The 27,485-nt window shown below is 41.4% G+C and overlaps 1 protein-coding gene across 3 annotated transcripts in view; it reads left to right on the top strand.

The window, feature by feature from the left end:
- Nucleotides 1-605: 605 nt before the first annotated feature.
- znf574 (zinc finger protein 574) overlaps nt 606-27,485 on the top strand; it is an 81,084-nt gene continuing 54,204 nt past the window's right edge. The window contains exons 1-3 of one of the 3 annotated variants that reach the window (XM_061947351.1): nt 652-733; nt 813-922; nt 14,443-14,603. In XM_061947351.1, the coding sequence (XP_061803335.1) occupies nt 14,448-14,603 (156 nt within the window). In that variant the 5' untranslated portion in view covers nt 652-733; nt 813-922; nt 14,443-14,447. The other 2 variants (XM_061947358.1, XM_061947343.1) reach the window with 2 other exon arrangements.

Genomic DNA, 27,485 nt, shown 5'->3' with positions numbered 1-27,485 from the left:
ACTCATCGACTCCATGCCACGCCGCATTAACGCAGTAATTGAGGCAAAAGGAGCTCCAACCAAGTATTGAGTATTGTACATGCTCATATTTTTCATTTTCATACTTTTCAGTTGACCAACATTTCTAAAAATCCCTTTTTTGTATTAGCCTTAAGTAATATTCTAATTTTGTGACACACGGAATTTTGGATTTTCATTTGTTGCCACTTCAAATCATCAAAATTAAATGAAATAAACATTTGAATGCATCAGTCTGTGTGCAATGAATAAATATAATGTACAAGTTACACCTTTTGAATGCAATTACTGAAATAAATCAAGTTTTTCAAAATATTCTAATTTACTGGCTTTTACCTGTATGTGTGTGTATGTTACTCATCAGTTACTCAGTACTTGAGTAGTTTTTTCACAACATACTTTTTACTTTTACTCAAGTAAATATTTGGGTGACTACTCCTTACTTTTACTTGAGTAATAAATCTCTAAAGTAACAGTACTCTTACTTGAGTACAATTTCTGGCTACTCTACCCACCTCTGGTTATTATTTGAAATGAAGATAACGCCACTGACAGCACTTCCGCACTTTTGAACCACAAACTCCAGTGTCGACGCACGCCATTGGCGGACGCCGCGGCCCCGTCAGCCAACCAGAGCCGCGCTTCTTTAGCCCCCAGCCACAAGTCAACTTGTTATACCATTTCCTCCACGTCAAAGCGGAACGTCAAAACAGAGGTGAGCGTTTCTCGACATGTTTCATTTCCAAGTCCGTGGAAAACGTCACTTTTTTTATTTATGGCTGTGTGGTTGACAGAGGGTGCGAATTGTGAATTTGGACTGTGGGGGAGACAGCAAATCGTCACTTACAAAAAACTATCGCCGCCATTATACCACCGAAGAAGGGGATCCCGCCCTCCGTCTTAAGTATGTTCTTCTTCTTCTCCTCCTTTAAGTATGTTCTTCTTCTCCTCCTCCGCGATGCAACAATGCAGGCAGGGAGGCGACAGTGGTCCAGGTGGTTAAAGGCTTCCATTTGCAAGCCGGCCGGAATGCTCCAACGCTAGACTATTGGCGAACAAGCGGAGGTTTAGTAGCTATTTGGGCTAACCCACTAGCCCGCCGCCATGCTGTTAGCCATAGGGCTGTTGCCCGCTAAAGCCTTCACTACAGCTAACTAGCCGATATCAGCTAACTAGCCGATATCAGCTAACTGGATCGAACTCAGTCTGTATGAGCCCCTCGTTAATCATATCATAATCATATATATATATATTTTGTTGACTTTTCGGCACGACGACAGCGTAAAGATAGTCAAGTAATAGATATTCATGCATTTTCGCAACGCCGTGCAGACGTCACGAAGAGAACACATCAAAGTTGAACCTTTTTTTTTTTTATCGTTATTGACCTTTTATTTTTGACCATTTTAAGTGTCGAATTCAATATGACAGTATAACTGTCGTACTAAATATGGACGTTATATGGTAAAATGGTACATTATTAGCAGAGGTGGGTAGAGTAGCCAGAAATTGTACTCAAGTAAGAGTACTGTTACTTTAGAGATTTATTACTCAAGTAAAAGTAAGGAGTAGTCACCCAAATATTTACTTGAGTAAAAGTAAAAAGTATGTTGTGAAAAAACTACTTAAGTACCGAGTAACTGATGAGTAACATATACACACACACACACACACATATATATATATAAACACCGTATTTTCCGCACCATAAGGCGCCCTGGGTTATAAGCCGCGCCTTCAATGAACGGCATATTTCAAAACTTTGTCCACCTATAAGCCGCCCCGTGTTATAAGCCGCATCTAACTGCGCTAAAGGGAATGTCAAAAAAACAGTCAGATAGGTCAGTCAAACTTTAATAATATATTAAAAACCAGCGTGATGTGGGCGCGCATGGAGTCGTATATCAACATGGACGGAGCTGCGTGAAAAAAGCCACCCGGCCTCTTCGCGTAAACTTCCCTTAACCACTCGCTCATCTTTTCTTCATCCATCCATCCCTTCGAGTTAGCTTTTATGATGACGCCGGCTGGAAAGGTCTCTTTTGGCAAGGTCTTCCTTTTGAATATCACCATGGGTGGAAGTTTCTGGCCATTAGCATGGCAAGCTAGAACCACAGTGAAGGATGACTTCTCATTCCCTGTGGTGCGAATATTCACCGTACGTGCTCCCGTTGTATCCACAGTGCGGTTCACAGGAATATCAAAAGTCAGTGGAACCTCGTCCATGTTGATAATGTTCTCTGGCCGGATCTTTTTTTCAGCTATCTTGTTTTTACAATATGCACGGAAAGTAGCCAGCTTTTCTTGAAAGTCTTTAGGCAGTTGCTGTGAAATAGTAGTCCGTGTGCGGATGGAGAGATTGCGTCTTGGAAACCTGTCGCTTAGTAGGAGCCATTTTGTGGTCTTTACAGATGTAAACACACAAAGGAAATGAAACGTAATATCCGCGCGCTTCTTCTTTTTCTACGCGGGCGGGTGGTTTCTTACAGTAGAAGAAGAAGCGCTTCCTGTTCTATGGGGGCGGGTGCTTACCTTGGCGGTTGCTTGCGTAGAAGAAGAAGCACTTCCTCTTCTACGGGGAAAAAAGATGGCGGCTGTTTACCGTAGTTGCGAGACCGAAACTTTATGAAAATGAATCTTAATATTAATCCATATATAAAGCGCACCGGGTTATAAGCCGCACTGTCAGCTTTTGAGTAAATTTGTGGTTTTTAGGTGCGGCTAATAGTGCGGAAAATACGGTATATATATATATATATATATATATATATATATATACACATATATATATATATATATATATATATATATATATATATATATATTTATTTATTTATTTATATATATATATATATATATATATATATATATATATATATATATATATATATATATATATATATATAGATATATACACACACATATATATATACATACATTGATATATACAGTATATAATTTATATTTATTTATTTTGCCGTTTTTGTTTACATGTTAAAGGTGTTTTAATGAATATACATGCATGTTTAACACATATAGATTCCTTTCTTTCATGAAAACAACAATATAAGTTGGTGTATTACCTGATTCTGATGACTTGCATTGATTGTAATCAGACAGTAGTGATGATAACGTCCACGTTTTCAAATGGAGGAGAAGAAAAGTTGCTCCTTTCTGTCTAATACCACATGAAAGTGGTTGGTTTTTAGCTTCTTATTCGTCCAGATTCCATATTCGTTTTTATACACTTTAGAAGAAATACATTGGCGGCAAACTCCGTAGCTTGCTAGCTTGTTTGCGCTGGCTTTTGGAGACTCTTATTTTGAAAGCGCAGGCGCGATGGAGCGGCACTTTTATTGTGAAGACAGGAACTGTGCAGTCAGTCTTTAGGCTTTTGACGGGATGTACGGTTGAAATAAAAAAGGGTCTTTTTTTCCTTAACACTTTTGATTGATTGATTGGAACTTTTATTAGTAGATTGCACAGTACAGTACATATTCCGTACAATTGACCACTAAATGGTAACACCCGAATACGTTTTTCAACTTGTTTAAGTCAGGTCATGTGACCCCTGGCTCTGTTTGATTGGTCCAACGTCACCAGTGACTGCATCTGATTGGTGGAACTGAGTGAAACGTCACCAGTGACTGTATTTGTTGAAACGCAGGCACTATGAAGGTCTGTCTGACAGACCAAAACAAACAAAGCGTGCATTAACAGATCGATAAAAATTAGTAGCGAGTAGCGAGCTGAATGTAGATAAAAGTAGCGGAGTAAAAGTAGCGTTCCTTCTCTATAAATATACTTAAGTAAAAGTAAAAGTGTGTTGCATTAAAACTACTCTTAGAAGTACAATTTATCCCAAAAGTTACTCAAGTAGATGTAACGGAGTAAATGTAGCGCGTTACTACCCACCTCTGGTCGAATTCAATATGACAGTATAACTGTCATACTAAATATGGACGTTATATGGTAAAATGGTACATTATTAGTAGATTGCAGAGTAAAACAACTTGCACTGAGCCTAGTCCAGGGGTCGGCAACCTTCAGCATACAAAGAGCCATTTCAGCCCATTTCCCCCCAAATAAAACCCACCGAGAGCCGCAAACTCTGTTCGATTGTAAAAATGAAGATAACACCAGTTCCGTTAAACTTGTGCTTTATGAAATCAAACACTTGACAAACAAACAACTGACATTTTGTTAGTGATGGGTTGATGAGGCGTCATGAAGCGTTTCGACACATTGCAAAACTGTATTGATACTGTGTTGTAGAGATGCGCGGATAGGCAATTATTTCATCCGCAACCGCAACAGAAAGTCGTCAACCATCCGCCATCCACCCGATCTAACATTTGATCAGAACCACACCCGCCCGTTGTTATATATCTAATATAGACGATGCAAGGCATTAGTGAGGTTATAAAGCTTTTGCCTGTTAAAGAAAGGAGACTGATCCAATGCAGCACAGACATTCGCGTGCCACGCTGTCACGACCCAGACGCACACCAGTGCGCAATCATATGGGAGCCGCGCTGAGCGCACCTCCAAGCGCGTCTCGCTGCCGGCGACGGCCGGGTATGGGCCCGACGCTCCAGCGCCATCCATTTTCAGGGCTAGTTGATTCGGCAGGTGGGTTGTTACACACTCCTTAGCGGGTTCCGACTTCCATGGCCACCGTCCTGCTGTCTATATCAACCAGGGTGAGCCCCACCCCTTTCGTGAGCGCACTGCGCGCGGAGTGACCCCTGTTACGCGCCCCCGGCAACAGGGGTGGCGGGCAGGTAAGCTGCGCGGGCGGAGCGCGCGGAGTGACCCCTGTTACGGGTGGCGGGCAGGTAAGCTGCTTACCTGCTGCGCGTGACGCCGGCCGCGGCGAAGGCGGACGAGGCGGGGTGTCGGTGCGGTGGGCGCGGTGGTGACCCTGGACGTGCGTCGGGCCCTTCTCGCGGATCGCCTCAGCTACGGCTCCCGGTGGGGCCCTCTCGGGGGAAGGGGCCTCGGTCCAGGACCCCGGCGAGGCGTCCCTTCTCCGCTCCGTAAAAGTGTCCATCTCTTTTTTTTTTTTTTTCTGTTGTGGCATATGCAGCAGGTGCCTACTCGTTTTTCGTATGTGGGTAACATTTAACTATGTATATATATTTCCGAATTGGTTTAACTGCCACCCGCCTGAATCTATTTAAAATCTAATTTTTTTTATTTCAACCGCCCGACCCGACCCGCGGATAAAATCTAATTTTTTTAAATTTCATCCGCCCGATCCGCGGATAATCCGCGGACTCCGCGGTTGTGCCTGCAAACCGCGCATCTCTACTGTATTGATACTGTGTCACTAAATACTGACATCTGCTGGACATTAAAAATCCCTACAGGCAACCTATGGACCGACTCAACTGACACTGATTTTATGACCTAGTACAGTGGTTCTCAAATGGGGGTACGCGTACCCCTGGGGGTACTTGAAGGTATGCCAAGGGGTACGTGAGATTTTTTTTTTAAATATTCTAAAAATAGCAAAAATTCAAAAATCCTTTATAAATATATTTATTGAATAATACTTCAACAAAATATGAATGTAAGTTCATAAACTCAGTGAAGCACAAGCTCAGGTTTGTCACTAAAATGTCTGTCAAAAAGAAGTGTGAAAAGAAATGCAACAATGCAATATTCAGTGTTGACAGCTAGATTTTTTGTGGACATGTTCCATAAATATTGATGTTAAAGATTTTTTTTTGTGTGAAGAAATGTTTAGAATTAAGTTCATGAATCCAGATGGATCTCTAATACAATCCCCAAAGAGGGCACTTTAAGTTGATGATTACCGTATTTTCCGCACCATAAGGCGCCCTGGGTTATAAGCCGCGCCTTCAATGAACGGCATATTTCAAAACTTTGTCCACCTATAAGCCGCCCCGTGTTATAAGCCGCATCTAACTGCGCTAAAGGGATGTCAAAAAAACAGTCAGGTCAGTCAAACTTTAATAATATATTAAAAACCAGCGTGATGTGGGCGCGCATGGAGTCGTATATCAACATGGACGGAGCTGCGTGAAAAAAGCCACCCGGTCTCTTCGCGTAAACTTCCCTTAACCACTCGCTCATCTTTTCTTCATCCATCCATCCTTTCGAGTTAGCTTTTATGATGACGCCGGCTGGAAAGGTCTCTTTTGGCAAGGTCTTCCTTTTGAATATCACCATGAGTGGAAGTTTCTGGCCATTAGCATGGCAAGCTAGAACCACAGTGAAGGATGACTTCTCATTCCCTGTGGTGCGAATATTCACCGTACGTGCTCCCGTTGTATCCACAGTGCGGTTCACAGGAATATGAAAAGTCAGTGGAACCTCGTCCATGTTGATAATGTTCTCTGGCCGGATCTTTTTTTCAGCTATCTTGTTTTTACAATATGCACGGAAAGTAGCCAGCTTTTCTTGAAAGTCTTTAGGCAGTTGCTGTGAAATAGTAGTCCGTGTGCGGATGGAGAGATTGCGTCTTTTCATGAACCGGAAACCTGTCGCTTAGTAGGAGCCATTTTGTGGTCTTTACAGATGTAAACACACAAAGGAAATGAAACGTAATATACGCGCCCTTCTTTTTCTTCTACGGGGGCGGGTGGTTGCTTACAGTAGTAGAAGAAGCGCTTCCTCTTCTATGGGGGCGGGTGCTTACCTTGGCGGTTGCTTACCATAGAAGAAGAAGCACTTCCTCTTCTACGGGGAAAAAAGATGGCGGCTGTTTACCGTAGTTGCGAGACCTAAACTTTATGAAAATGAATCTTAATATTAATCCATATATAAAGCGCACCGGGTTATAAGCCGCACTGTCAGCTTTTGAGTAAATTTGTGGTTTTTAGGTGCGGCTAATAGTGCGGAAAATACGGTACTTCTATGTGTATAAATCTTTATTTATAATTGAATCACTTGTTTATTTTTCAACAAGTTTTTAGTTATTTGTATATCTTTTTTTCCAAATAGTTCAAGAAAGACCACTACAAATGAGCAATATTTTGCACTGTTATACAATTTAATAAATCAGAAACTGATGACATAGTGCTGTATTTTACTTCTTTGTCTTTTTTTTTCAACCAAAAATGCTTTGCTCTGATTAGGGGGTACTTGAATTAAAAAAAAAATCACAGGGGGTACATCGCTGAAAAAAGGTTGAGAACCACTGACCTAGTATATACAATAATATAAACCAAGTCATTGTATTTCATTTAGGATTATTTCATAACTTCATTTAAATAAAAATATATTTTTTGTCTTTTTTAGATACAGTCAATAAATAATGTGAACATGTATCATAACATGGAAATCTAAGAGAACGTGTTGTGAATGAGGATGCTTGTGGACCTGGAAATTATTATTATTATTTTTTTACACATTTTTATTAAAAAAAAACAGTTTTTCCAACGTATTCAATTTTAGACGCTTTCTCTTCTTAGTTACCGTATTTTCCGCACCATAAGGCGCCCTGGGTTATAAGCCGCGCCTTCAATGAACGGCATATTTCAAAACTTTGTCCACCAATAAGCCGCCCCATGTTGTAAGCCGGATCTAACTGCGCTAAAGGAATGTCAAAAAAACAGTCAGATAGGTCAGTCAAACTTTAATAATATATTAAAAACCAGCGTTCTAACAACTCTGTTCACTCCCAAAATGTACGCAAATGTGCAATCACAAACATACGTATATCAACATGGACAGAGCTGCGTGAAAAAAGCCACCCGGCCTCTTCGCGTAAACTTAAACTTACCTTAACCACTCGCTCATCTTTTCTTCATCCATCCCTTCGAGTTAGCTTTTATGATGACGCCGGCTGGAAAGGTCTCTTTTGGCAAGGTCTTCCTTTTGAATATCACCATGGGTGGAAGTTTCTGGCCATTAGCATGGCAAGCTAGAACCACAGTGAAGGATGACTTCTCATTCCCTGTGGTGCGAATATTCACCGTACGTGCTCCCGTTGTATCCACAGTGCGGTTCACAGGAATATCAGTTGCTGTGAAATAGTAATCCGTGTGCGGATGGAGAGATTGCGTCTTTTCATGAACCGGATCCCTGACGCTTAGTAGGAGCCATTTTGTGGTCTTTACAGATGTAAACACACAAAGGAAATGAAACGTACGGTGATATCCGCGCGCTTTTTCTTCTTCTACGCGGGCGGGTGGTTGCTTACAGTAGAAGAAGAAGCGCTTCCTGTTCTATGGGGGCGGGTGCTTACCTTGGTGGTTGCTTGCGTAGAAGAAGAAGCGCTTCCTGTTCTACCGGGAAAAAAGATGGCGGCTGTTTACCGAAGTTGCGAGACCGGAACTTTATGAAAATGAATCTTAATATTTATCCATATATAAAGCGCACCGGGTTATAAGGCGCACTGTCAGCTTTTGAGAAAATTTGTGGTTTTTAGGTGCGCCTTATAGTGCGGAAAATACGGTATTATTTCTCCGGCTGTAGAAAAGACCCGCTCACAGGGCACAGAGGAGGCGTCAGTGCGACACAGTTCGCGTATCGGTCACGTGACCAAAACAGCTCATGATCGGTCACGTGACTTTCTAAAAGCGGTATGCGCACCGACACAGGGTTTCGCTCTATGAGCTCGACGCATGCGCCGATGCATCGGTGTTGCCGGACCCATCACTACATTTTGTTTCTGGGTATAATGAAGCAAATCGCCAAAGGAATTTGAACATTAGAAAAAATACACTGTTCTTTCCCTTATTAATGAATTTTTGAAAAAAGTTAACCTACTCCAATATTCTGAATGCATAAAGCTGCAGCATATTTAATTTGACTAAAAAGGTGTGTGGATGTGAGTGTGAATGTTGTCTGTCTATCTGTGTTGGCCCTGCGATGAGGTGGCGACTTGTCCAGGGTGTACCCCGCCTTCCGCCCGATTGTAGCTGAGAAAGGCTCCAGCGACCCCAAAGGGAATAAGCGGTAGAAAATGGATGGATAAAAAGGGAAAACAACAACCATGTCATCAATGACGCAAATTAATTAAAATGTAAATAAATAAAATGTTTCTCTTTTTTGATCCTTCTATTGCTCGCTTAAAACCGCTAAAAACAGTACAATTGCTTGGCAGCACGAGATGACGCGTAGGGGCTGTGACATACATTTCAATCGACAATATATTCAAATATGTTTTATTTTTCAATCAACCAATCAAAGTTTACTTCTATAGCCCTAAATCACGAGTGTCTCAAAGGGCTGCACAAGCCACAATGACATCCTCGGCTCAGATCGCACATCAGGGCAAGAAAAAACTCAACCCAATGGGATGACAATGAGAAACCTTGGAGGGGACCGCAGATGTGGGGACCCCAACTGTTAAATTAAAATAAATCAATTACCGTATTTTCCGCACCATAAGGCGCCCTGGGTTATAAGCCGCGCCTTCAATGAACGGCATATTTCAAAACTTTGTCCACCTATAAGCCGCCCCGTGTTATAAGCCGCATCTAACTGCGCTAAAGGAATGTCAAAAAAACAGTCAGATAGGTCAGTCAAACTTTAATAATATATTAAAAACCAGCGTGATGTGGGCGCGCATGGAGTCGTATATCAACATGGACGGAGCTGCGTGAAAAAAGCCACCCGGCCTCTTCGCGTAAATTTCCCTTAACCACTCGCTCATCTTTTCTTCATCCATCCATCCCTTCGAGTTAGCTTTTATGATGACGCCGGCTGGAAAGGTCTCTTTTGGCAAGGTCTTCCTTTTGAATATCACCATGGGTGGAAGTTTCTGGCCATTAGCATGGCAAGCTAGAACCACAGTGAAGGATGACTTCTCATTCCCTGTGGTGCGAATATTCACCGTACGTGCTCCCGTTGTATCCACAGTGCGGTTCACAGGAATATCAAAAGTCAGTGGAACCTCGTCCATATTGATAATGTTCTCTGGCCGGATCTTTTTTTCAGCTATCTTGTTTTTACAATATGCACGGAAAGTAGCCAGCTTTTCTTGAAAGTCTTTAGGCAGTTGCTGTGAAATAGTAGTCCGTGTGCGGATGGAGAGATTGCGTCTTTTCATGAACCGGAAACCTGTCGCTTAGTAGGAGCCATTTTGTGGTCTTTACAGATGTAAACACACAAAGGAAATGAAACGTAATATCCGCGCCCTTCTTCTTCTTCTACGGGGGCGGGTGGTTGCTTACAGTAGAAGAAGAAGCGCTTCCTCTTCTATGGGGGCGGGTGCTTACCTTGGCGGTTGCTTGCGTAGAAGAAGAAGCGCTTCCTCTTCTACGGGGAAAAAAGATGGCGGCTGTTTACCGTAGTTGCGAGACCTAAACTTTATGAAAATGAATCTTAATATTAATCCATATATAAAGCGCACCGGGTTATAAGCCGCACTGTCAGCTTTTGAGTAAATTTGTGGTTTTTAGGTGCGGCTAATAGTGCGGAAAATACGGTAAATAAAATACAATTTTATAAATTTGGTATTTGTTGACATTTTGTTTCAAAGCCAAAGGGAGCCGCAGCGGAGGCATGAAAGAGCCGCATGAGGCTCCAGAGCCGCGGGTTGCAGACTAGGCCCTAGTCTATAAAATCCGCTACACCTCCCTGATACCGAAGTACATGTCAAACTACTTCCTTAACGTAAATGAGCGCCATAACCACAACACCAGGGGGAGCTCCACTAACCACGTTAAACCAAGATTCCGAACTAACAAAGGTCTTAACTCATTCTCTTTCTATGCCACATCAATGTGGAATGCGCTCCCAACAGGTGTAAAAGAAAGGGCATCTCTATCCTCCTTCAAAACCGCAATAAAAGTTCACCTCCAGGCAGCTACAACCCTAAACTAACACCCTCCCCGGATTGTTAATAATCAAATGTAAACAATCAAATGCAGATACTTTTTCTTATGCCTTCTGATCTCTCTCTCTCTCTCTCTCTCTCTCTCTCTCTCTCTCTCTCTCTCTCTCTGCCCACTACTTGCTGTACATATCCTACCAAGTCAGACCTACACTGTTTCAATATCCATTTCTCTGTTCTCAATTGTTGATGACTGATTATAACAACCAAACCCAACCCCCCCCCACACCCCGGATTGTAAATAATGTAAATAATTCAATGTGATGATCTTGTGTGATGACTGTATTATGATGATAGTATATCTGATAGTATATATCTGTATCATGAATCAATTTAAGTGGACCCCGACTTAAACAAGTTGAAAAACTTATTGGGGTGTTACCATTTAGTGGTCAATTGTACGGAATATGTACTTCACTGTGCAACCTACTAATAAAAGTCTCAATCAATCAATCAATCAATGCACAGTACAGTACATATTCTGTACAATTGACCACTAAATGGTAACACCCGAATACGTTTTTCCAACTTGTTTAAGTCGGGGTCCACGTTAATCAATTCATGGTATAAATATATACTATCAGCATAATACAGTCATCACACAAGTTAATCATCAGAGTATATACATTGAATTATTTACATTATTTACAATCCGGGGAGGTGGGATGTGGAGGGGGGAGGGTGTTAGTTAAGGGTTGAAGTTGCCTGGAGTGCTTTTGAAGGAGGATAGAGATGCACTTTCTTTTACACCTGTTGGGAGTGCATTCCATATTCATGTTTGCATAGAAAGAGAATGAGTTAAGACCTTTGTTAGATCGGAATCTGGGTTTAACGTGGTTTGTGGAGCTCCCCCTGGTGTTGTAGTTATGGCGGTCATTTACGTTATGGAAGTAGTTCGACATGTACTTCGGTATCAGGGAGGTGTAGCGGATTTTATAGACCAGGCTCAGTGCAAGTTGTTTTACTCTGTCCTCCACCCTGAGCCAGCCCACTTTGGAGAAGTGGGTAGGAGTGAGGTGTGATCTGGGGTGGAGGTCTAGAAGTAACCCGACTAGCTTGTTCTGGGATGTTTGGAGTTTAGATTTGAGGGTTTTGCAGGTGCTAGGGTACCTATACCTGTATAGCGCTTTTCTACCTTCAAGGTACTCAAAGCGCTTTGACACTTATTTCCACATTCACCCATTCACACACACTGATGGCAGGAGCTGCCATTCAAGGCCCTAACCACGACTCATCAGGAGCAAGGGTGAAGTGTCTTGCTCAAGGACACAGCGGCCGTGACGAGGTTGGCAGAAGGTGGGGATTGAACCAGGAACCCGTAGGTTGCTGGCACGGCCACTCTCCCATCCGCGCCATGCCGTTGCCCCATATAAACATAACTCCAAAAGCAAACATGAAATCTGTCTAAAAAAATACCTGAAATAATGTATCTATGTACAAACCTTGTTTCCATATTAGTTGGGAAATTGTGTTAGATGTAAATATAAACGGAATACAATGATTTGCAAATCCTTTTCAACCCAAATTCAGTTGAATGCACTACAAAGACAAGATATTTGATGTTCAAATTCATAAACTTTTTTTTTTTTGCAAATAATAAATAACTTAGAATTTCATGGCTGCAACACATGCCAAAGTAGTTGGGAAAGGGCATGTTCACCACTGTGTTACATGGCCTTTCCTTTTAACAACACTCAGTAAACAATTGGGAACTGAGGAAACTAATTGTTGAAGCTTTGAAAGTGGAATTCTTTCCCATTCTTGTTTTATGTAGAGCTTCAGTCGTTCAATAGTCCGGGGTCTCCGCTGTCGTATTTTACGCTTCATAATGCGCCACACATTTTCGATGGGAGACAGGTCTGGACTGCCGGTGGGCCAAGAAAGTACCCGCACTCTTTTTTTACGTAGCCACGCTGTTGTAACACATGCTGAATGTGGCTTGGCATTGACTTGCTGAAATAAGCAGGGGCGTCCATGAAAAAGACGGCGCTTAGAGGGCAGCATATGTTGTCCCAAAACCTGTATGTACCTTTCAGCATTAATGGTACCTTAACAGATGTGTAAGTTACCCATGCCTTGGGCACTAATGCACCCCCATACCATCACAGATGCTGGCTTTTGAACTTTGCGTCGATAACAGTCTGGATGGTTCGCTTCCCCTTTGGTCCGGATGACACAATATCGAATATTTCCAAAAACAATTTGAAAGGTGGACTCGTCAGACCACAGAACACTTTTCCACTTTGCATGAGTCCATCTTAGATGATCTCGGGCCCAGAGAAGCCGGCGGCGTTTCTGGATGTTGTTGATAAATGGCTTTGGCTTTGCATAGTAGAGCTTTAACTTGCACTTACAGATGTAGCGACAAACTGTATTTAGTGACAGTGGTTTTCTGAAGTGTTCCTGAGCCCATGTGGTGATATCCTTTAGAGATTGATGTCGGTTTTTGATACAGTGCCGTCTGAGGGATCGAAGGTCATGGTCAGTCAATGTTTCCCGATGTGGCGTGAAGGGGAGTACATGATTTATTTTAACACTATATATCAAAAAGGAACAAACGAAAAGCGCGCACAATGGCGGAGGTACAAAACTAGGCTATTGAAAACAAAACTTGCACATAGGCAGAAACTGTGAACAATTAAACAAAAACACTAACTGTGGCATTAATAAACAAAAAAAACTTACTTGGCATGGACTATGAAGTGCGCAGAGGTAAGAGTGTGACAGGGGTATGAATCCGGATGTCGCCAGAAAGACAAACTGAAAACAATGAACTTAAATACTACAGACATGATTAACGAAAACAGGTGCGTGACTCAAAACGTGAAACAGGTGCGTGACGTGACAGGTGAAAACTAATGGTTGCTATGGTGACAAACAAACAAAAGTGCACAAAAAGTCCAAAAACAAAACCGAACATGACTAAAACAAAACATGATCACACAGACATGACAGGATGAAATTGAAGTGGTTCAAAAACACGACATTTATTCACAGTTATAGCATGCTGTGAGTTAAAAATGTTCAGCATATTGCTCGTATTTTCTCCGTTTTGTCAAAATCGCAACCTTGCAATAGTTGCAAGTAATATTGTTGAAATATTTTTTCATAAAATACAGCCAAACTTTGGAGCGTTTCTGCTGCCTGGGCGCAGTGACGTCATTCCCGCCTGCAGAAATCGTTAAGGGAATCCGTTGAAAAAGTGTGAAATAAGATCCGCTTTGAACACAAAGTCTTTTTTTCTGAAAATAAACCAGATAATTTATTTTGTGTTTGTGCATACCTTCATGTCCCACACAAGCAGATTTTAGCTAAATTGATCCGCCTTGCAAATATAGAAGCTAGCGCAGGGATGCGGTACGGCACCGAGGGTTACGCCGATGGTGGGAACTGACACATTGACAGGAATGGAAACGGAAAGAGTCTGCCGCCATGGCGTCGCTGTTCCGCAGCCGTCTCGCATCCAGCGGAAATTCAGAACCACGTTTAGACGCATCATTACTTGCCATCTTTGTTTTGTTGCTGCTTCCACCAGATTTTTTTTTTTTTTTTATTGCTGCATTGCTTAAATAAGTGTGCATGTGTTTGATTGAATATTTCTAATTCCATAGGAGCCATGGAGACATCGTCGGTGTACATGTGCTTCCCCTGCTACAAGGAGTTCAACACTTTGGAGGAAGTGCTCAAGCACCAGTTGACATGCACGGCAGAGGAAGACCACACAGACGCGTCTGGAATCACCCCTGTTATTGTCCCGGTGCTCCAAACGCACGTAAGTACTGTATTTGTACAGGCAAACATATTGTGTCCTCGTATGCAGGCTTTCCCTCAGATTGGCAGTATACTTGTGGTGGCGGGGGCATGGCTCGGGGCGCGGCCAATATGATGTCATCATATCATTTGAATAACTGTTGATGATGCATTTATTTTCTTTAAAGAGGCTAAACAAAATGTAAACATATATTTAAAAACAAATATGTGCTTATTAGCAGAGGTGGGTAGAGTAGCCAGAAATTGTACTCAAGTAAGAGTACTGTTACTTTAGAGATTTATTACTCAAGTAAAAGTAAGGAGTAGTCACCCAAATATTTACTTGAGTAAAAGTAAAAAGTATGTTGTGAAAAAACTACTCAAGCACTGAGTAACTGATGAGTAACATACACATATATATACAGGTAAAAGCCAGTAAATTAGAATATTTTGAAAAACTTGATTTATTTCAGTAATTGCATTCAAAAGGTGTAACTTGTACATTATATTTATTCATTGCACACAGACTGATGCATTCAAATGTTTATTTCATTTAATTTTGATGATTTGAAGTGGCAACAAATGAAAATCCAAAATTCCGTGTGTCACAAAATTAGAATATTGTGTAAGGCTAATACAAAAAAAGGGATTTTTAGAAATGTTGGCCAACTGAAAAGTATGAAAATGAAAAATATGAGCATGTACAATACTCAATACTTGGTTGGAGCTCCTTTTGCCTCAATTACTGCGTTAATGCGGCGTGGCATGGAGTCGATGAGTTTCTGGCACTGCTCTGGTGTTATGAGAGCCCAGGTTGCTCTGATAGTGGCCTTCAACTCTTCTGCGTTTTTGGGTCTGGCATTCTGCATCTTCCTTTTCACAATACCCCACAGATTTTCTATGGGGCTAAGGTCAGGGGAGTTGGCGGGCCAATTTAGAACAGAAATACCATGGTCCGTAAACCAGGCACGGGTAGATTTTGCGCTGTGTGCAGGCGCCAAGTCCTGTTGGAACTTGAAATCTCCATCTCCATAGAGCAGGTCAGCAGCAGGAAGCATGAAGTGCTCTAAAACTTGCTGGTAGACGGCTGCGTTGACCCTGGATCTCAGGAAACAGAGTGGACCCACACCAGCAGATGACATGGCACCCCAAACCATCACTCAACCATGCAAATTTTGCATTTCCTTTGGAAATCGAGGTCCCAGAGTCTGGAGGAAGACAGGAGAGGCACAGGATCCACGTTGCCTGAAGTCTAGTGTAAAGTTTCCACCATCAGTGATGGTTTGGGGTGCCATGTCATCTGCTGGTGTCGGTCCACTCTGTTTCCTGAGATCCAGGGTCAACGCAGCCGTCTACCAGCAAGTTTTAGAGCACTTCATGCTTCCTGCTGCTGACCTGCTCTATGGAGATGGAGATTTCAAGTTCCAACAGGACTTGGCGCCTGCACACAGCGCAAAATCTACCCGTGCCTGGTTTACGGACCATGGTATTTCTGTTCTAAATTGGCCCGCCAACTCCCCTGACCTTAGCCCCATAGAAAATCTGTGGGGTATTGTGGAAAGGAAGATGCAGAATGCCAGACCCAAAAACGCAGAAGAGTTGAAGGCCACTATCAGAGCAACCTGGGCTCTCATAACACCTGAGCAGTGCCAGAAACTCATCGACTCCATGCCACGCCGCATTAACGCAGTAATTGAGGCAAAAGGAGCTCCAACCAAGTATTGAGTATTGTACATGCTCATATTTTTCATTTTCATACTTTTCAGTTGGCCAACATTTCTAAAAATCCCTTTTTTGTATTAGCCTTAAGTAATATTCTAATTTTGTGACACACGGAATTTTGGATTTTCATTTGTTGCCACTTCAAATCATCAAAATTAAATGAAATAACCATTTGAATGCATCAGTCTGTGTGCAATGAATAAATATAATGTACAAGTTACACCTTTTGAATGCAATTACTGAAATAAATCAAGTTTTTCAAAATATTCTAATTTACTGGCTTTTACCTGTATATGTATCTCAGCTGCATTCGGGCGGAAGGCGGGGTACACCCTGGAAAAGTCGCCACCTCATCGCAGGGCCAACACAGATATAGCGCTTTGAGTCACTAGAGAAAAGTGCTATATAAATGTAATTCACTTCACTTCATTTTTGTTCTCTCCTCACTTTTGCCGAGTGCCAAGTTCGTTCCAGGGTTGATCAAGTGTGCAACCAGCTGTAGAGCTTATGCTGACAGGCGATTCAGATGCATGTTTTTCAAAGTAAAGCGTAGAGCAGGGTTGCCCATTACGTCGATCACAAGCTACCGCGGAGGGTGTCAGTCGATCGACGGCAGGCATTTAAAAAAATAGTCCTAAAAATTAGCGATCATCAATCTTCACTATGACGTCACTCTCATCACTTGATTGACATTCGCCGCACCCAAGGATCTTGTGAGATGACGCTTGCTGCTGCCAGCTCAGTGTGAAGGAAAAAACAACTGACAGGAAGAAGAGAAACACTTTTTATTTCAACAGACTCTCGCGCCGCACATGCCATGAAAAGCCTAAAGACCGACCGCACAGTTCCTCTCTTCACAATAAAAGTGCTGCTCCATTCTTCCTGCGCTAACAAAATAAGAGTCTCAGAAAGTTCACACACACAAGCCAGCAAGCTACGGAGTTTGCAGTCAATGTATTTCTTGTGAAGTGTATAAAAACGAGTATGGAAGCTGGACAAATAAGATTCCAAAAACCAACCACTTTCATGTTGTATTGGACAGAAAGGAGGACTTTTTTTCACCACCACAATGTAAATTCGAAAATGTAAAATGTGCTGCGCTACTGTGAATCCTGTCTGATTCCAATCAATGCAAGTCATCAGAGTAAGGCAATACACCAACTTATATTCTTGTCTTCATGAAAGAAAGGAATCTACATGTTATGGTTATGATTTGAGTTGATTTAATTACAACATGATACATGTGTTCAACATGCTTGTATTTTTAATAAACACTTTGAACATGGATTGGCAGACCGGGGTGGTGGTTCCTCCCTTAAGAAGGGGAACCGGAGGGTGTGTTCTAACTATCGTGGGATCACACTCCTCAGCCTTCCCGATAAGGTCTATTCAGGTGTACTGGAGAGGAGGCTACGCCGGATAGTCGAACCTCGGATTCAGGAGGAACAGTGTGGTTTTCGTCCTGGTCGTGGAACTGTGGACCAGCTCTATACTCTCGGCAGGGTCCTTGAGGGTGCATGGGAGTTTGCCCAACCAGTCTACATGTGTTTTGTGGACTTGGAGAAGGCATTCGACCGTGTCCCTCGGGAAGTCCTGTAGGGAGTGCTCAGGGAGTATGGGGTATCGGACTGTCTGATTTTGGCGGTCCGCTCCCTGTATGATCAGTGCCAGAGCTTGGTCCGCATTGCCGGCAGTAAGTCGGACACGTTTCCAGTGAGGGTTGGACTCCGCCAAGGCTGCCCTTTGTCACCGATTCTGTTCATAACTTTTATGGACAGAATTTCTAGGCGCAGTCAAGGCGTTGAGGGGATCTGGTTTGGTGGCTGCAGGATTAGGTCTCTGCTTTTTGCAGATGATGTGGTCCTGATGGCTTCATCTGGCCAGGATCTTCAGCTCTCGCTGGATCGGTTCGCAGCCGAGTGTGAAGCGACTGGGATGAGAATCAGCACCTCCAAGTCCGAGTCCATGGTTCTCGCCCGGAAAAGGGTGGAATGCCATCTTCGGGTTGGGGAGGAGACCCTGCCCCAAGTGGAGGAGTTCAAGTACCTCGGAGTCTTGTTCACGAGTGAGGGAAGAGTGGATGGTGAGATCGACAGGCGGATCGATGCGGCATCTTCAGTAATGCGGACGCTGTATCGATCCGTTGTGGTGAAGAAGGAGCTGAGCCGGAAGGCAAAGCTCTCAATTTACCGGTCGATCTACGTTCCCATCCTCACCTATGGTCATGAGCTTTGGGTTATGACCGAAAGGACAAGATCACGGGTACAAGCGGCCGAAATGAGTTTCCTCCGCCGGGTGGCAGGGCTCTCCCTTAGAGATAGGGTGAGAAGCTCTGTCATCCGGGGGGAGCTCAAAGTAAAGCCGCTGCTCCTCCACATGGAGAGGAGCCAGATGAGGTGGTTCGGGCATCTGGTCAGGATGCCACCCGATCGCCTCCCTCGGGAGGTGTTTAGGGCACGTCCGACCGGTAGGAGGCCACGGGGAAGACCCAGGACACGTTGGGAAGACTATGTCTCCCGGCTGGCCTGGGAACGCCTCGGGGTCCCCCGGGAGGAGCTGGACGAAGTGGCTGGGGAGAGGGAAGTCTGGGCTTCCCTGCTTAGGCTGCTGCCCCCGCGACCCGACCTCGGATAAGCGGAAGAAGATGGATGGATGGATGGACTTTGAACATGTTAACAAATAAAGTCTGTTTTATAAAATATATTTTATATTTTGTGGTGGCTTTTATTATGCTGTGGTTCAGCGCCACAATCAATTACATGTAGAGTAAACCCTGCTATGGTGTCAGATTCCACTCCAATTGGCTATTGTGACATAAAGGTCTCAGTTGCAACAATTGGAATATACAATGGCACCTCAGAAACTGGTTTATAAAAAGAACCGAAATGACATTTATCCGCCCTTTCACTCTCACACAAGGAAAAAAGAAGTTAACAGCTATTTAATAAAATGGAACCTTTCGATGAAGCGCGTGACAGAAACATCACAAATACTGAGAGAGAGGAAGGTAAGGCACTTTTTTAACATCCTCATCTGTCATAGGTACTGCCACAGATTGGCAGTACCGTATTTTCCGCACCATAAGGCGCCCTGGGTTAAAAGCCGCGCCTTCAATGAACGCCATATTTCAAAACTTTGTCCACCTATAAGCCGCCCCCGTGTTGTAAGCCGCATCTAACTGCGCTAAAGGAATGTCAAAAAAACAGTCAGATAGGTCAGTCAAACTTTAATAATATATTAAAAACCAGCGTTCTAACAACACTGTTCACTCCCAAAATGTACGCAAATGTGCAATCACAAACATACGTATATCAACATGGACAGAGCTGCGTGAAAAAAGCCACCCGGCCTCTTCGCGTAAACTTAAACTTACCTTAACCACTCGCTCATCTTTTCTTCATCCATCCCTTCGAGTTAGCTTTTATGATGACGCCGGCTGGAAAGGTCTCTTTTGGCAAGGTCTTCCTTTTGAATATCACCATGGGTGGAAGTTTCTGGCCATTAGCATGGCAAGCTAGAACCACAGTGAAGGATGACTTCTCATTCCCTGTGGTGCGAATATTCACCGTACGTGCTCCCGTTGTATCCACAGTGCGGTTCACAGGAATCTCAAAAGTCAGTGGAACCTCGTCCATGTTGATAATGTTCTCTGGCCGGATCTTTTTTTCAGCTATCTTGTTTTTACAATATGCACGGAAAGTAGCCAGCTTTTCTTGAAAGTCTTTAGGCAGTTGCTGTGAAATAGTAGTCCGTGTGCGGATGGAGAGATTGCGTCTTTTCATGAACCGGAAACCTGTCGCTTAGTAGGAGCCATTTTGTGGTCTTTACAGATGTAAACACACAAAGGAAATGAAACGTAATATCCGCGTGCTTCTTCTTCTTCTACGGGGGCGGGTGGTTGCTTACAGTAGAAGAAGAAGCGCTTCCTCTTCTATGGGGGCGGGTGCTTACCTTGGCGGTTGCTTGCCGTAGAAGAAGACGCGCTTCCTCTTCTACGGGGAAAAAAGATGGCGGCTGTTTACCGTAGTTGCGAGACCTAAACTTTATGAAAATGAATCTTAATATTAATCCATATATAAAGCGCACCGGGTTATAAGCCGCACTGTCAGCTTTTGAGTAAATTTGTGGTTTTTAGGTGCGGCTAATAGTGCGGAAAATACGGTATATTTATTTTTTATGAAACACTTTTTTTAACATGAAAACAAATTTAAGTGAGATAGTACGACTGAGTATACCGTATGTAGTCTATTATTTATGTACTATTGGCTAAAATAAGTTTAAAAAACAGCTCAAATATCCTAAAAACGTTCCTCATTGCTTTATTTTGAAAAAAAAGCGTGCGTCTTAATCGCAGTGAGCGGTGGTCAACCAAGCCAAGATGGCTGTTTTGCAGCAAGCAGCGCACATACTATCACAGATACAAGGGGCCTATATCTTCCTGGAAAAAGCAGATGGGAGCAAAAAAATAAAAATTTTCCTTATATGTTATCAAAAAAAGATTTGTTGAATGTTATTTAGGATTATCTGTCAGTGGAGTTCTCAGACATATCGAACTATCTTGTGCTCCAGATGTCATTCTATCTACACGATAAAACAGATGAAAGCTTTAAAAGGCATGGATGTCTACAACTTTTTTGTGTGTGGCTGGGTCGAGGAAATTGGTATTAAGACTCTACCGGATAAATGTGGTTACATTTCGTGATTCAACTTTGCGTCTTGCGAGGACGCGTCCATTTAAACAAACAAAAACTGCGACGATATAGCACCCGACAGCTGACACCTGTGACTGCTTAATCATTTAAAACACTAACAATTACCGTATTTTCCGCACCATAAGCCGCCCTGGGTTATAAGCCGCGCCTTCAATGAACGGCATATTTCAAAACTTTGTCCACCTATAAGCCGCCCCGTGTTATAAGCCGCATCTAACTGCGCTAAAGGGAATGTCAAAAAAACAGTCAGATAGGTCAGTCAAACTTTAATAATATATTAAAAACCAGCGTGATGTGGGCGCGCATGGAGTCGTATATCAACATGGACGGAGCTGCGTGAAAAAAGCCACCCGGCCTCTTCGCGTAAACTTCCCTTAACCACTCGCTCATCTTTTCTTCATCCATCCATCCCTTCGAGTTAGCTTTTATGATGACGCCGGCTGGAAAGGTCTCTTTTGGCAAGGTCTTCCTTTTGCCTTCCATGGGTGGAAGTTTCTGGCCATTAGCATGGCAAGCTAGAACCACAGTGAAGGATGACTTCTCATTCCCTGTGGTGCGAATATTCACCGTACGTGCTCCCGTTGTATCCACAGTGCGGTTCACAGGAATCTCAAAAGTCAGTGGAACCTCGTCCATGTTGATAATGTTCTCTGGCCGGATCTTTTTTTCAGCTATCTTGTTTTTACAATATGCACGGAAAGTAGCCAGCTTTTCTTGAAAGTCTTTAGGCAGTTGCTGTGAAATAGTAGTCCGTGTGCGGATGGAGAGATTGCGTCTTTTCATGAACCGGAAACCTGTCGCTTAGTAGGAGCCATTTTGTGGTCTTTACAGATGTAAACACACAAAGGAAATGAAACGTAATATCCGCGCGCTTCTTCTTCTTCTTCTACGGGGGCGGGTGGTTGCTTACAGTAGAAGAAGAAGCGCTTCCTCTTCTATGGGGGCGGGTGCTTACCTTGGCGGTTGCTTGCGTAGAAGAAGAAGCACTTCCTCTTCTACGGGGAAAAAAGATGGCGGCTGTTTACCGTAGTTGCGAGACCGAAACTTTATGAAAATGAATCTTAATATTAATCCATATATAAAGCGCACCGGGTTATAAGCCGCACTGTCAGCTTTTGAGTAAATTTGTGGTTTTTAGGTGCGGCTAATAGTGCGGAAAATACGGTACTGAATCCTCACTATTTGATTTTTGTCCTGTGGTCACGTACTCTGACACATTTGTGTACAAAATAAACAAGAGGGGGGACAGAGTAGCACCTTTCCTGACAAAGTATTATTGACCCTGACTTTCTGTTTGTTAAAGATAAAAATTAAAGCAATATCAAGATAATTCTTCAATGGTAAATACTAAACAAGTTAAGTATATAACCTTTAACAAAGTGGTCACAGCAAACTCGTGCGTTTCTCGACTTTGCTCCCTTTGACTGGAGGGCACGCCACTTTTCCCGTTGTCTTTCGTGAAATCTTGCACTCTTATGCCTTTCTTGATTACCTCTCGAGGGGAGGAAGAAATGTTTATCCTCTTTGCGATTCGAACAGCCGAATACAACGCAAGCATATGAGTGAACCGCACGTGACATCATGTAAATCCAAACAATTGGGTAATGTAGTTTCTTAATCGGGAAATGCGTCATTGTGTCTTGTTTTCATGTTAGCATTTAAGATAGCTTAAAACGGTAATACTAACCGTCGGGAGTTTTATTGTGGTTCTCATACCAGTTATTGTTACATCCCTAGCTGCATGTGGGTTTTTTTAAAGGCTAAATTTTTTTTTTTTTTTTTTTACTTAAGGTGGGTTGTAAGCAGAGGTGGGTAGTAACGCGCTACATTTACTCCGTTACATCTACTTGAGTAACTTTTGGGATAAATTGTACTTCTAAGAGTAGTTTTAATGCAACATACTTTTACTTTTACTTGAGTATATTTATAGAGAAGAAACGCTACTTTTACTCCGCTACTTTTACTCCGCTACTTTTATCTACATTCAGCTCGCTACTAATTTTTATCGATCTGTTAATGCACGCTTTGTTTGTTTTGGTCTGTCAGACAGACCTTCAAAGTGCCTGCGTTACTGGTGACGTTTCACTTCGTTCCACCAATAAAATGCAGTCACTAGTGACGTTTGACTCCGTTCCACCAATCAGATGCAGTCACTGGTGACGTTGGACCAATCAAACAGAGCCAGGCGGTCACATGACCTGACTTAAACAAGTTGAAAAACTTATTGGGGTGTTACCATTTAGTGGTCAATTGTACGGAATGTGTACTGTACTGTGCAATCTACTAATACAAGTTTCAATCAATCAATCAAAAGTGTGAAGGAAAAAAGACACTTTTTTATTTCAAACGTACATCCCATCACAAGCCTAAAGACTGACTGCACAGTTCCTGTCTTCACAATAAAAGTGCCGCTCCATCGCGCCTGCGCTTTCAAAATAAGAGTCTCCGAAAGCCAGCGCAAACAAGCTAGCAAGCTACGGAATTTGTCGCCAATGTATTTCTTGTAAAGTGTGTGAAAACGAATATGGAAGCTGGACAAATAAGATACCAAAAACCAACCACTTTCATGTGGTATTAGACAGAAAGGAGGAACTTTTTTTCTCCTGCATTTGAAAACGTGGACGTTATCATCACTACTGTCTGATTACAATCAATGCAAGTCATCAGAATCAGGTAATACACCAACTTATATTCTTGTCAACATGAAAGAAAGGAATCTATATGTGTTAAATATGCATGTATATTCATTAAAACACCTTTAACATGTAAACAAAAACGGCAAAATAAATAAATATAAATGATATACTGTATATATCAATGTATGTGTATATATGTATATATATATGATATGTGTGTGTATGTTACTCATCAGTTACTCAGTACTTGAGTAGTTTTTTCACAACATACTTTTTACTTTTACTCAAGTAAATATTTGGGTGACTACTCATTACTTTACTTGAGTAATAAATCTCTAAAGTAACAGTACTCTTACTTGAGTACAATTTCTGGCTACTCTACCCACCTCTGGTTGTAAGTACATTCATGTCTGGGTAACACTGTGTCATACAAGTTTAAAAAGAAGTTGGGCCCATTATTATGAAAGAAAAACAAAACTAACCGTCAGGTGAAGTGAATTATATTCCATTTATATGGTGCTTTATTTCTCCAGAGATTCAAAGCGCTTTACAAAATGAAACCCATTGTCTACATCAGGGGTGCTCACACTTTTTCTGCAGGCGAGCTACTTTTCAATTGATCAAGTCGTGAGGATCTACCTCATTCATATATATAATTTATATTTACTTATTTATGAAATATATGTTTTTGTTAGTAAGTTAAAGGTGTTTAATGATAATGCAAGCATGTTTAACATATATAGTTAATATTGTTAATAAATTAAAGGTGTTTAATGATAATGCAATCATGTTTAACACATAGTTAATATTGTTAATAAATTAAAGGTGTTTAATGATAATACAAGAATGTTTAATACATATAGTTAATATTGTTAATAAATTAAAGGTGTTTAATGATAATACAAGTATGTTTAATACATATAGTTAATATTGTTAACAAGTTAAAGGTGTTTAAAGATAATGCAAGCATGTTTAATACATATAATTAATATTGTTAATAAATTAAAGGTGTTTAATGATAATACAAGAATGTTTAATACATATAGTTAATATTGTTAATAAATTAAAGGTGTTTAATGATAATGCAAGCATGTTTAACACATATAGTTAATATTGTTAACAAGTTAAAGGTGTTTAAAGATAATGCAAGCATGTTTAATACATATAATTAATATTGTTAACAAGTTAAAGGTGTTTAATGATAATACAAGCATGTTTATTACATATAGTTAATATTGTTAATAAATTAAAGGTGTTTAATGATAATACAAGAATGTTTAATACATATAGTTAATATTGTTAATAAATTAAAGGTGTTTAATGATAATACAAGTATGTTTAATACATATAGTTAATATTGTTAACAAGTTAAAGGTGTTTAAAGATAATGCAAGCATGTTTAATACATATAATTAATATTGTTAACAAGTTAAAGGTGTTTAATGATAATACAAGCATGTTTAATACATATAGTTAATATTATTAATAAGTTAAAGGTGTTTAAAGATAATACAAGCATGTTTAACACATATAGTTAATATTGTTAACAAGTTAAAGGTGTTTAATGATAATACAAGCATGTTTAACACATATAGTTAATATTGTTAATAAGTTAGTGTTTAAAGATAATACAGGCATGTTTAACACATATAGATTCCTTTCTTTCATGAAGACAAGAATATAAGTTGGTGTATTACCTGATTCTGATGACTTGCATTGATTGGAATCAGACAGTGGTGCTAAAAACGTCCGCATTTTCGAATGGAGGAGAAAAAAGTCCTCCTTTCTGTCCAATACCACATGAAACTGGTTGGTTTTTGGCATCTTATTTGTCCAGCTTCCGTACTCCTTTGTATACACTTTACAAGAAATACATTGTCGGCAAACTCCGTAGCTTGCTAGCTTGTGCACGCCAGCTTTCTGAGACTCGTTTTGTTAGCGCAACTGTGCAGTCGGTCTTTGGAGTTTTGACGACAGGTACGGCGCCAGAGTCTGTTGAAATAAAGTGTTTCTCGCCTTCCAGTCGGTCATTTTAATGAGCTGGCAGCAGCCAGCGTCATCTCAGAAGACCCTCGGGTGCCGTGAATGTCAATCAAGTGACGAAAGTGACGTCATAGTGAAGATTTATGATCGCTCATTTTTAGGACTATTTTTTTAATGCCTGGCTGGTGATCGACTGACACACCCTCCGAGATCGACCGGTAGCTCGCGATCGACGTAATGAGCACCCCTGGTCTACATCTTTAAGCTACATTTAAACCAGTGTGGCTGGCACTGGGAGCTGGTGGCTAAAGTGTCTTGCCCAAGGACACAACGGCAGTGACTAGATTGGCGGAAGCGGTAAATGAACCTGAAACCTTCAAGTTGCTGGCACAGCTACTCTACCAACCGAGCCACGTCGCCCCATCTACTTGAGCTCCGGTTAATATGCTGTTTCTTCTAACAGACTAAACGTTAGATACTCAATCACTAAAATAGCTGCAGCCCGAGTGTATATGCAGGATGGCTGTGAGATCCAAACATTTGCACTCTAACAGTGTTATAGAATGTTTTTGTTATAACTTCCTAACTTCACAGCATGACTTTATCAGACCAAAATATTGTGCTACAATCCATATTTTCGGGTCTTTAATCTTTAAAAAAAAACATACACAAAAAGTCAGACGCACCTCCCGACCTATTTATACAGTCCTGTGCCATTCAATAAAACAAATAGGGCTGCAGCTAACGATTATTTTTCTATCGATTAATCTATAGATTATTTTTTCGATTAATCGGTTAATCTATAGATTATTTTTTCGATTAATCTATAGATTATTTTTCCTTTTACCGATTTTTTTTTTAATTTAAAATGAAGAGGAAAAAATAAATGTAGGCCAGTTTTTTCAAAAGGCATGGCTTTTATTTACAAAAAGAAAAGTATGGCCACTCAGTCAACATTGACAACAACATGACAAAATATTCTGTAACAATGTAAACATTTAAAACTTTTAACATTTAACAAAATTAAAAGTAGCTTATTTGCTTTTTAATGTGCAAATATAAAAGTAAACATCCAGTGCAAATCTTAATATTCTGGAATAGTATAAGCATTTCAAAAGTAAAAGTATTGCTTATTTTGCTTTAAAATGTGCAAAAATAAAGATAAACATCCAATACAAAAAAGTGCAAAACGGAAATATTCTGTAACAAGTGTAAACATTTCAACAAAAGTAAAAGTATTGCTTATTTGCTAAAATGTGCAAAAATAAAGCTAAACATCCAATACAAAAAAGTGTACAGTGTAAACATTTCAACAAAAGTAAAAGTATTGCTTATTTTGCTTAATAACACAACAATGATAGTATGATTAAAGTGAAAGTTAATTGTTGGTTTGTACATAGTATATGTAACTGTTAATGTTGTAAAAGGTATTTGCACAACTAATTAACGTTAGCGTTTGTGACACGTCTTGTGCCGTGGGGTTCTTTCAGGACCGACAGACTGAACGCCAGACGGCTTTGCCAGGTTTACAATCTTTTAATTTTACACAAAGTCTTTTCTCTTCCAACTGCGCGGATCGCGCACCTGGGCACGATTGCGGCGTCGCTCCCGGCGCGCCCCGCCTCGCCGCTCGCTCGCCGCCGCCGCCTCTCCACAGCGTTAAAGAGGAGCGCGTCTTTGTAAACACTGAACAGGCACGCCAAACGCGCCTCTCAGAGCGAAACGGTGCTTTAGTTTATGAATTTACAACGCAGATACAAATGACACATTCATGTTTTTGTGTAATAATGACAACGTATACGCACGCGGACGATTGACTTGTTGATGGTGATGGCAAGAACGCTGTCGGGG

Source organism: Nerophis lumbriciformis, linkage group LG04 (genome assembly GCF_033978685.3).
Source record: "Nerophis lumbriciformis linkage group LG04, RoL_Nlum_v2.1, whole genome shotgun sequence".
Lineage (NCBI taxonomy): Eukaryota > Metazoa > Chordata > Actinopteri > Syngnathiformes > Syngnathidae > Nerophis > Nerophis lumbriciformis.
This window is presented reverse-complemented; position numbering and strand designations above follow the sequence as displayed.